Raw genomic sequence first — 11,581 nt, 5'->3', positions numbered from 1 at the left:
CCGTCACCCTCTGCAGCCTCATTACACACCTGATTAATCTCTATCTCTCTCTGCCTCCTCTTTATCTCCCCCCTCCCTCCCTCCCTTCCTCCTTTCCAGGTATCCAGGTTCAATTGACATGACCTGTTTAAAGTGTTAATGAATGATCACAAGTGTGTGTGTGTGTGTGGTAGAATGACACAGTGGTGACCAACTAAATACTTAATTTGTGAGATTCAAAACAATAGTTTATAAACCCTGTTTCTCTTTGTCAGAGAGAGGGAAAATATGTTCTAATGGCACACTAACTTGCTGGAGTTTAAATGATGTTAATCTCACAACATCAACATGATCTGCAACACTGCCCTCTAGTGTGCGAGCCCCAGCATTACCTCTATCAGCCTGGCTCATGTATTATACATGGGTTGCCTTCAGCCTCTTGCTCTATTGTTCCCTGAATCAAGTGGAATCAATTCAAAACCTCTGTGTGGGGTAGTCTTGTCTGGAAGGTACAGCTATATTGTCTCCCTCATCATGTATTGAATATACACCACAGAACCCATGATTGTTGAGCATCGGTGAACTGGAGTGTATACCTGGGCGGGGCTTCTGTCCACCGTGCACGCTGACAAACAGACATCTGTGGTCAGATGTTTAGCCAAACAGGGCAGAAAGCAATCATAGAAATGACAGAAATGCCTTTTTCCTTTTTCCTCCATCTCACATTAAAGGATTTAATGAGACACAGACATAATGCATATTGATCAGGATATCACTACACACACACACACGCACACGCGCGCGCACACACACACACGTGCCTGCACGCACACATATACACAAACTGGTATACCGTCCTGCAGTCCTGATCAGTAGATGGTTGATGAGAGGAAACATGAGAGCGAGAGAGAGTAGGGGGAGAGGAGGGAGGAGGAGAGAGGCAGGGAGGGGCTGAGCCGGCCAGTCAGCGAGTGAGAGGCAGGGAGGAAGCTGCGCAGTAGAGAAAGAGAGAATGGAGGGAGGAGAGAGAGAGGGAGGGAGGGAGAGAAGCAGAGGTGGAGCGCGGCGTCAGAGGAAGTGGACGAGGGGGCTTTGGAGCAATGCCTTGATGGAGCATGGGCCAGGTTTTAGGATTCTCCCAGTGCCGTGAGTCTGCTCTTATCCCGCCTCGCCGGGGTCCTCCACAGCGCTGCATGTCTGTCTGCATGTCTGTCTGCATGTTGGTCTGCCCGAGTGTCCGGCGTTTGTAGATGTGTCTGCTCAGCATCTCCCTGTTTGTGGCGCTGCTCAGCATCCTTAACCACAGCGCAGCTGGCTCCTCCTCTCTGCTCCTCCTCTCTCCTCCTCTCTCGTCCTCCTCTCTCGTCCTCCTCTCTGCTCCTCCTCTCTGCTCCTCTCTCGTCCTCTTCTCTGCTCCTCCTCTCCGCTCTCGTCCTCCTCTATCCTCTCTGCTTCTCTCCTCTCTGCTTCTCTCCTTTCTCCTATCTGCTCTCTCCTTTCTGTTTCTCTCCTCTCTGCTTCTCTCCTTTCTCCTCTCTGCTCTCTCCTCTCTCCTCTCTGCTCCTCTTCCTCCTGCTGCACCTTCCTTAACGCATGGCCGCTGGACTGATTTGATGATGTCTTGGGTGGGTCCGTGCTTGTGTTGTCTCCCCTGTGTGTGTGTGTGTGTGTGTGTGTGTTAGCATGTTTACAGGCAGGAGGCTACATGATGGCGTTTCGGACCATCCTGGGTGTACAGTATTAAGTCACCTCGTTGGTTCTCTGTGAGAGGGAGTGTGGGGACGTTGTGTTTGAGACGAGCGTGTTGGCTGATCTCAGCCAGCGGATCTGGTGTGTGTGTTAAGGCCTGCATGAGGGAGGCTTACTCGGAATGTTATGAAGCATACCCAGCCGACGAGGAATGAGCTGTAGCCTCCTTAACGGACCCTCTGAATGTTATTCCGGTTGTGAGGAGCTGTGAACAACAAGGGGCTAGAGGGTTAGTCGCAGCCTCGATGGATGACGGCTGAGGGAGTGAATGAGCACTGACTTTAGTATTGCTCAGTTGTTATGGAGCAGCCCAATGAGGATGATAGCCGGACTATGTTACATCCTACAGTAGTCGTAGTGGAACATAAGGCTGTGATATGTAGAAGAACATGACGAGTAAGCACTGTGTACTGTGGTTGTTTGTGTCCTGGACTATTCTCTTCTATTTGGTCTCTTCCAGAGGAATACGGCTCAGTGGCTTCCACGCCGGACTCCACCCCCCCCTGCACTGATGGTACGTTCCGTAACACAAAGGTTGACGTTTATTATACCGCTGCCTCCTAGTGTTGATCTCCTGAGCTTCACCTCTTCATGCGGTGATGGAGGGACAGGTTTCCTTGGTCGTAACATGACCCTTTCAGATGACGCTACCCAGAATGCACCTCTCTGGGCTTTGTCAGATGACCCTGGGTCATGTTACCTTCAGCAGAACCTGCTGCTTAAAGAACCATCGATTGGTCTCCCAGAAGGGCCGCCCCTCCCATGTCCCCTCCTCAAACCCCCGTTCCAGTGTCTCCTGGTGTGAGGAGACCGTCCATCAAACAGCTTAGCTTAGCGTAAGCTAGGCTAACGTTAGCTCCTCCTCACACTGGGAGCAGCAGTGATGCCTTTTCACTGGACTCCTGTTATTCAATTACAGGAGCACCGAAGTGCACCAGTTGTGTGTCTAAAGATTCTCCTCCTCCGTGTGAGTGTGTTTGTGTGTGTGTGTGTGTGCCTGCGTGTGCATGCATGTTGCTGCGTGTGCGTGCGTGTGCGTGCGTGCCTGTGTGTTTGCCTGTGTGTGTGTGTGTGTGGATGCGTGTGCGTGCGTGCTTGTGGATGCGCGTGTGTGTGTGCGTGCGTGCGTGTGGCTGCGTGTGTGTGTGTGTGTGTGTGTGTGTGTGTGTGTGTGTGCGTGCTTGTGGATGCGTGTGTGTGTGTGTGTGCGTGCGTGCGTGCGTGTGGATGCGTGCGTGTGTGTGTGCGTGCATGTGGATGCGCGTGTGCGTGTGTGTGTGTGTGTGTGTGTGTGTGCGTGCGTGTGGATGCGTGTGTGTGCGTGTGCGTGTGCGCATGTGTGCGTGTGGATGCGCGTGCGTGCGTGCGGATGCGTGCGTGGGCCCCCCTCCCCAGGTGGGAACGAGGAGTCGGAGCTGTGCTCGCTCCAGACGGCCCGGGACTGGTCCGAGGACGAGGAGCTGGAGGAGGAGGAGGAGGAGCTAGAGGAGGAGGACGAGGGGCTGGGCTCCTCCCCGTCGCTCTGGGGGACGCCCCGGCAGAACTCCTACGAGCTCAGCTTCTCCTACTTCGCCATCGCCGAGGCGGAGTCGTCGGGCGCCTCGCGGCACCGCGACCGCCGCCGGACCCCGCCCCGCGCCAGCCGCGCCCTGCTCCTGCGGGCCGACACCCTGGAGGCCCTGCTGGACGCCCCCGACCCGGACTGGGACCCGCAGGCCTTCCTGGGGCTGGAGGAAAGCGGGGAGACGGGGGAGACCCGGGCGGAGGGAGACGGCCAGCCCCCGGCAGGGCCGCCCCACCTCCCGGACCCCCGGCAGGGGGGCGCCGGGCCCGGGACCCAAAGAGGGGAGACGGAGGGCGGCCCGCCCCCGCCCCCGCCCCTGCCCCCGCACGCCTCCCCCTCCCCCCAGCGGGGGGCGGACCCCCCACGGAGCCCGCCGGGTGAGTCAGACAGCTACAGGCGGTGTGTCATCCTTACATCATCGGCTCTCCGGGCAGGGGGGCCGTCACCGTGACGATGACACATCTTCCTGTTTCCCAGACCCGTCGCCCCACCGACCGCAGCCAGCTGTCGCCATGGAGACCATCTCGGTGAAGCTGCTCACCTGTGTGGGTCCTCCAGGCGCGCACGGAGCGGAGGCGGCGGCCGGCTCCCGGGGGCCCACTCAGGAACACCTGGCCAGCCTCCACTGGTTCTCAGCCCTCGGCCTGTCGAAGGAACAAGCCATATGCTTCCAGGAGGCAGGTAGGACCCCCTTCCCCACCGTCCTGCTGTGGTGCTGGTTCTGGCTCTGTCTGTCGTTCTGTCTGAGGAGGGTTCTGTCTGAGGAGGGTTCCTCAGGGCTCTCTGTGTGCACATACCCCGTCGCCCCCTCCCCCCCTCTCTGTGTCCTTGGCATGAGGCTGACAATCCATCCCATAATCAATAGCGCTGAAACAAAGACTGTCTCCCATCCGGAGCATCAGCGGATCAGAGGATACGCCCTTCCTCCAGGGTGGTCCATAGACCCCTTCCTCCAGGGTGGGACCCTGACTCCAGGGCGGTCCGGAGAGATGGACCCACTGGAGGCCGTGGAGAACCGAGAACCAGAACCGCTCCCAGCGTTCAGCTCATGTTATGAAGATGAAGAGTTGTGGGTTCCTGTTGTCATTGGTGACACTCCTTTGTTGGAGCTTAACGTGAGACTGGGGGAGGGTAGGGGAGACCCAGAGAGAGAGAGAGAGGAGGAGGAGGAGGAGAGAGGAAGTGGGATATTGAGCCTTTTTGCCGTTTGTTATTGATGGAGTGGAACATGCCTCAGAATAGAAGCTGGTATTTTTAGGCTATGGTCGCGGGACATCGCCATGGAGTATGTGATTGATGTGGGCCGGGGCCCGCTGACAGGAGTCAGATCGCCTTCCTTAACCACCTGAAGGCGACATTTACATGATGCACTGCTGAATGTTGGTCAGAGTCCACCTCAAGGTCTCGTCTTCTGGTACCAGGTCAAGTGTTGGTCAGAGTTGTTAATTAATCATTAGCTCATTAATAATCTATCTTCTCACCAGGGACAGAGTGGGAGAGCTCTGACTAGACGACCTTAGAAACAAGCCTACCTTAGAACAGGTCCTGGGGGGGTCTACAAGGTCCTGGGGAGGGGGGTCCTAGGGGTCCTAGGGGGTTCTAGTGGGTCCTTGGGGGGGGGGGGGGGGTCTGCAGGGTCCTGGGGTTGGGTCTAAGGGTCCTGGTGGGGGTCTACAGGGTCTGCAGGGGGGGTTATGCAGGGTCTGCAGGGGGGGCGGGGCGTGGAGCAGAGTATTTTGGGAGCGGTCGTGGGGGCTGCTGACGCTGCAGGGACTAAAACAGCCTGGCGCTCTGGAGCAGGAGGACAGGAGGCAGAGGCACAGAGACCCAGGAGGGACAGCAGCACACAGGCACCAGCATGGCCAGCAAAGGTGAGCCAGACCTCCACCAGGGGACAGAGACCACAGGGGAGAGAGACCACCAACAGAGACACCTCCAACATGGGGACACAGACCTCCAACAGATCCAACAGGGGACAGGACGGTGCTGTCTCTACAGACGGAGCGTTGGGGGGATGCTTTGGGGTTGTGCGACAGCTGCCTAGCGGACTGTACTCTCTGGGCAGAAGGCGGACCGTGCGAGGGTCCTGGGCAGCCGACACGAGAGCAGGGCAGCGGGACAGAGACCCTGTTCAGTCCTCGTCTCAGAACCGTCCAAACTGGAAGAGTTTCCCTGAGTTTCAGCCCGAGAACAGGAGATCATCTCTGGGTTCTTTTATTGAAAACTCCTGTCTCTCTCGCTCTCTCTCTCTCTCTCTCTCTCCACAGAAGCTTATTCCCAGTACTATCTTGGTTGGTGTTTAGCTGAGGGGCTGTGCGTGGCCCCTCCTTGTGTTCCACATAGCCGGCGTGTTCTCGGTGTGTTGAGGTCATGTTTCATCACAGCGAGTTCCTCACTATTTCCGGGGGTCCGTCTGTACAGCTGGCCAGGGTCCATCAGAGCAGCGGCGATAAGTCATGTGTACGCCTCACGTCGTGGTCTGGAGAGGCTGTGGTTCTGAGATGGCGGTACTGAAGAATACCCCAATCTAGTTCAGCCAAATTAGTCGGTAGATTAAACTATCATTCATTTGATGCAGTGTATATATCTATATAATGTAGTTCTATGCTCTATTTAATCCAGCTTGTAAGTTTTGTACTTAACCTTACTGTGCTTCCGGCTATAGTAACTATAGTACTCGGATCACTATCGCCCCAGCGATGAACTCCTTTCTAAAGTGAGATGGGGACGAGTGGTCTGCAGACTAGAGGATATTCACTCCATTCCAGGGCCTCTTCGGTCAGTTCCTGGTCTCCAGACCTCCTGCTGTGTCTGGAAGGTCATGAGGTGGGACCCTTCTCATCCACCGCTGGGCTTCCGGGGATTTGCTCGCTCTTGTTTTGTGCTTAAAAATCTTTAAAATGAAACGCGGACAGTAGAGGACAACCCAGGACAACCGGGCTGGGTCGGTCCTGCCGGGTCATTCTGTGGTGACAGTGGACAGGTGTGTGTGTGCAGGAATCTTGTGCGTCAGCATCAGTATAACCGCAGTCCTCTGCTGGCAGCGACCTGTCGTTCCTGGTGTTTGGTAGAGGCTATTTTGTAGAGGCTATTTTGTAGAGGCTCTGTTTTGTAGAGGCAATGTTTTGTAGGGGTGGGAATCTCTTGGCACCTCACGATTCGATTCTATTCCGATTCAAAGGTCAACGATTCGATTCTAAAACGATTATCGATGCATCTCGATGCAACAATTTTTTTTATGGACATTTCCATGCAGGATTTTCTAAAATATATATACACATCTGAGTTTGCTACTCAGAGTTTGCTAATCACTTGCTACTTGTATGATGATCATTAAAGACAATCAACAGATGAATTACCTTATCTAATATTTTATATTAGATAAAGTCAGTTCTCTGCGCAGAGAACCCGCAGGCAGAAAGGAGTTTTCTGTAGCGCTCTGCAGCAGGCGAACAATTTTTTTTTTTTTTTTTTATAAAATTTGTTTCAGATTATTAATTTTTCTGCATTGAGACGGAATCGTTCTAGAGAGAATCGCGATGCATCGAGGAATCAATTATTTTTCTCACCCCTACTGTTCTGTAGAGGCTCTATTCTGTAGAGGCTGTTTTGTAGAGGCTCTGTTTTGTAGAGGCTCTGTTTTGTAGAGGCTCTGTTCTGTAGAGGCTCTGTTCTGTAGAGGCTCTGTTCTGTAGAGGCTCTGTTTTGTGGAGGCTGTTTTGTAGAGGCTGTTTTTTAGAGGCTCTGTTCTGTAGAGGCTCTGTTTTGTGGAGGATCTGTTTTGTGGAGGATCTGTTTTGTAGAGGCTCTGTTTTGTAGAGGCTCTGTTTTGTAGAGGCTCTGTTTTGTGGAGGCTCGCTCAATAGCCTCGTTATCCGAGTCACATGACGTCCTCTGATTAATGGTTCACTAATGATACTCCAGTAGAACCTATCCATCCCAGTAATGGAACGGAAGTGACCTATAGATTGTCAAATATCTAAATAATATATCAGTGTGTGTGTGTGTGTGTGTGTGTGAGTCACATATTGTACATATCAATTGAGTCAGTCATACGTTGGAATGCAGCCTTGGTGGACGTGGTGTCTGTTTCCCAGGCAACAGAAAGACACCAACAGGTTGTGGACGAGGGGGGGGTTGTCCTGATGTCTGTCAGCAGGTGCCAGCAGAGACACGCCCTCTTTCTCTCTTAGCTCCTCCTCCTTCCAGCTTTCTTTCTTTCACGTAAGAGGCTATGTATAGCATCTCCACCCAGATCCCTGAGTGAGCCTGTCTGTCTGTCGGTCTGTCTCTCTGTGTCTGTCTGTCTGTCTGTCTCACTGTGTCTATCTATCCCTCCCTCTGTGTGTGTGTGTGTGGGGGGGGGGGGGGTCTCTGTCTGTGTGTGTGTGTGTCTCTCTCTCTCTCTCTCTCTCTCTCTCTCTCTCTCTCTCTCCTTGTCACTCTTCTTGTCTCTCTGTGTGTTCTCTCTTTATCGTCCTTCTAACCTCCCCCCCTCCACCCCCCCCTCCCCAGTGATGGATCTGATCTATTGGAAGGACACTGAGCGGTCGGGCATGGTGCTGACAGGGCTGGTGGTGGTCCTGCTGTCCCTGTTCCAGCTCAGCATCATCACCGTGGTCTCCACCCTCTCGCTCGCCGTCGTCTGCTTCGCCATCGCCGTGCGCGTCTACTACAAGACCCTCCACATCCTCAACTGGGCTGATGGGGAGCACCCCTTCAAGTAACTTATGGCCTCCACTAATGTATCTAGTACCTTATGGCCTCCACTACATGTATCAAGTACCTATAGGCCTCCACCTAATGTATCAAGTACCTATAGGCCTCCACCTAATGTATCAAGTACCTATAGGCCTCCACTAATGTATCTAGTACCTATAGGCCTCCACTACATGTATCAAGTACCTATAGGCCTCCACTAATGTATCTAATACATATAGGCCTCCACTAATGTATCTAGTACCGATAGGCCTCCACCTAGTGTATCTAGTACCGATAGGCCTCCATCTATAGGCCTCCACCTAATGTATCAAGTACATATAGGCCTCAACCTAATGTATCAAGTACCTATAGGCCTCCACTACATGTATCAAGTACATATAGGCCTCAACCTAATGTATCAAGTACCTATAGGCCTCCACTACATGCATCAAGTACCTATAGGCCTCCACTACATGCATCAAGTACCTATAGGCCTCCACTACATGTATCAAGTACCTATAGGCCTCCACCTAATGTATCGAGTTCCTGGAGGGCCTCCACCTAATGTATCTAGTTCCTATAGGCCTCCACTACATGTATCAATTACCTTATGGCCTCCACTTAACCGTGGGTCTGTCCGCAGGAAGTACCTGGACCTTGACATTGGTCTGAGTGGAGAGCCAGTCGAGAAGGCTGTGCAGAAGGCCATCGTCATAGCGATGACCGCGTTGGATACCCTGAAGAAACTCGTCTTTGTCGCCAACCTCATCGACTCCCTCAAGGTGTGTGTGTGTGTGTGTGTGTGTGTGTGTGTGTGTGTGTGTGTGTGTGTGTGTGTGTGTGTGTGTGTGTGTGTGTGTGTGTGTGTGTGTGTGTGTGTGTGTGTGTGTTATTTTTTACTCATGGTTCATGGATCCATAAATACTAGATACGCTTAAAAGGACATCGGCCTATTATTGTTTTCAGACTCCCTCTCCCTCTCCCTGTCTCTTAACACTTAACCATCTGTTACCATGCCAACCACCTCATTAATTTCCATTGACAACATCCCCTCGTCATTTTAGATCAGGATGGGACGGCCTCTCCCTCCATGTCCCATGAAAGAGGGTTGATGTGTGGGTGGTGTCTCTCGGTCCCGGTCCTCCGTCGCCGTCCGTCCCCCTTCCCCCGTCCCCCGTCCCCCCCTAGAGGGGAGGGGGCCAGTGGAGAACCCGTTAGTTGGTTGACCACCCGACCGGGGGGCCGCTAAGCCCTCTCAACCCTGACCGAGACGGCATGTCCCCCGGGCAGGGTGTCCTGTTTCACCCCCGCACCGCCACCCGCTAAAGGGTCGACTGGTTTTAAGGTGGAGATGCCACAGCCAGCCTGCCACCAGCCAGCCTGCCACCAGCCAGTCTGCCCGGGGTCGACCACGCCTTTAAATATAACGCCTTTAATACAGGCTAAAGTCTTTCTATTGAAGGCTCAGTACATCATGACAAGACACTGGTCGAAACCAAAAGAGAACCTAGAGCTAACCATGGCCTAGCTCTGAAGCTAACCCTTACCTAGCTCTGAAGCGAACCCTGACCTAGCTCTGAAGCTAACCCCTACCTAGCTCTAGAGCTAACCCGTACCTAGCCCTAGAGCTAACCCTGAGCTAGCTCTGAAGCTTAACCCTGCTGACTGCTGGTCTTCCTGTCCCCAGTTCCTGGTCCTGCTGTACCTGGCGACGTTCCTGGGGAAGATCTTCAACGGCCTCACCGTCTTCATCATCGGTGAGACGCGGAACCCCGAACCTCCTGTTAGGTGGTGTAGTGGTGGTGGTGGTGGTGTAGTAGTGGTGGTGGTGGTGTAGTAGGGGTGGTGGTATAGTAGTGGTGGTAGTGTTCACCATCTCCGTAGTGTTCACCATCTCAGACATGGCTAACACCTTCTCTCTCTCTCTGTCTCCTCAGGTGTGATCGCTATTTTCTCTCTGCCACTTTTGTACCAGCAGCGTCAGGTAACTCCTCCCCCCCTGATTCATGAACACACGCTACACGCACCACGGCCTTGCAGGCTCTGGCACACGCTGTTGGTTGGTTCTGCCTCCTAAGTGTCTGTCTGCTCCTGAATATTTCAGGAGCAGGTTGATAGCGTCGTTGCGAAGATCCAGGCACACGTGGACAACGTGAAGGACATGTGAGTAGGGCGCCCCCCGCTGGCAGAACACAGCGCCGACGGGAAGTCCTTCCTGTCAGGCCACATGGTTCACTTTAGATATTCACCCGTTCAACACTTCTAACTCACCGTGTTTCACGTCTCCTCTTTTCCAGTGTGCACAGAATTCTCCAAGGCGGGGGGCCGACCCCGGACCCGACACCAGGTGGCGCCAAACCCAAGGCCCAGTGACACAAAACGACTCAAATATAAAGAAAAACACAGACAAAAAAAAAAACGAGTGTGGAATGGAGAGGAAACAATGTGGAGTTACAGGCTGTCACTCAGATGTCTTACCCAGCAGTCTGTGCTCAGAGGGGGCAAGGGGGGGGGGTCATACAGGGGAGGGTCCCGGGACGGGGACCAGGGTAACCCTGTGTGCTGATGGGGGGGGGGGGGGGGGTGTAGGGTCTGGTTTGGGGGGTCTTAAGGGGACGGCGTGTGCTGCTGTTACCCGGCATTCGGAGACAATCCCGGGCTTTCCCGGGGAGACCAGAGAACAGAACCCGTCTTAAGAAAAGACTCCGAGGACGCGTGACGGACAGCTGCTGGTCCAATGAAATAAAGCCACACTTGGGGGGGTAGGGGGGCGGGGGGGTATTTATGGTCGTGAGACAGACACCCAGAGGTCACCCTACAGAATGACATCATCGTCATCACATCCCACAAGGCCGTGTCTCCTCCGTCCCGAATGCGGTGGTCGTCCCCAGCGGCAGGACACGCAGACCGGACACGGGTTCATTTCATGGCTGTGCGCGTTGTGTATATACAGAAACTGAGTGTTACGATGTGTATGTCTGGGAGAATGTGTGTGTGTGTGTGTGTGAACGAGAAATCCTTTTAGAGAACGAGAGATTTGTGATTATCCACTGTTATACACGCACGCTATTAAAGCCCATCTCGCTCTGAGCACCCAGCCCCCTCGCCTTGTCCTTCCTGTCTGAGCCTCATTCATTCATTCATTCATTCATTCATTTCACCACACCGCCCGCAGCGATGGAGGCGGTAGATGTGACGGCACCACCCAAGAGGTGGAGGAGAGCCCCCATCAGGGGGACGGGGGGGGGGGGACGGGGGGTGGATGACAGTGTGGCGTCAGATCCAGTGATATTCGCTTTGAGCACCGTGACTATCGATGAAGTATCATCAAAAGACGGAGTGATGGGAATGACCCCCCCCCCCCCCCCCCCTCCTCCCTGTTGTCTCGCTCTAAAGGAGGAGTGTGAGGGTGAGAACTATTCAGTCGGTGCCTTTTCTTACCCAGCTAATAGAGCGCATGTTCTGGTTTCACTGTAACAGGAAACTGTCCTATAAGCACCCCCCCCCCCCCCCCAACACAGACACACACACACACACACACACACACACACTTCCCATAGCGACACCCCCCCCCCCCCTTACTGGGAT

General features: G+C 53.9%; 1 protein-coding gene across 1 annotated transcript; it reads left to right on the top strand.

Annotated features, from left to right (window-relative positions):
- Positions 1-1,094: 1,094 nt before the first annotated feature.
- rtn2a (reticulon 2a) lies at positions 1,095-11,091 on the top strand (the record flags this gene model as incomplete). Its single annotated transcript, XM_084466400.1, has 11 exons — positions 1,095-1,125; positions 2,189-2,242; positions 3,124-3,588; positions 3,770-3,973; positions 4,268-4,423; positions 7,808-8,015; positions 8,637-8,775; positions 9,681-9,750; positions 9,931-9,977; positions 10,098-10,156; positions 10,291-11,091. The coding sequence occupies 11 exons, from the start codon at positions 1,095-1,097 to the stop codon at positions 10,364-10,366; spliced, it is 1,509 nt and encodes a 502-aa protein (XP_084322526.1). The 3' UTR covers positions 10,367-11,091.
- Between the last annotated feature and the right edge of the window lie 490 nt (positions 11,092-11,581).

Source organism: Micromesistius poutassou (genome assembly GCF_964030765.1).
Source record: "Micromesistius poutassou genome assembly, chromosome: 4".
Lineage (NCBI taxonomy): Eukaryota > Metazoa > Chordata > Actinopteri > Gadiformes > Gadidae > Micromesistius > Micromesistius poutassou.
The sequence above is the reverse complement of the archived record's forward strand: the minus strand, read 5'-3'. Positions and strand labels throughout refer to the sequence as shown.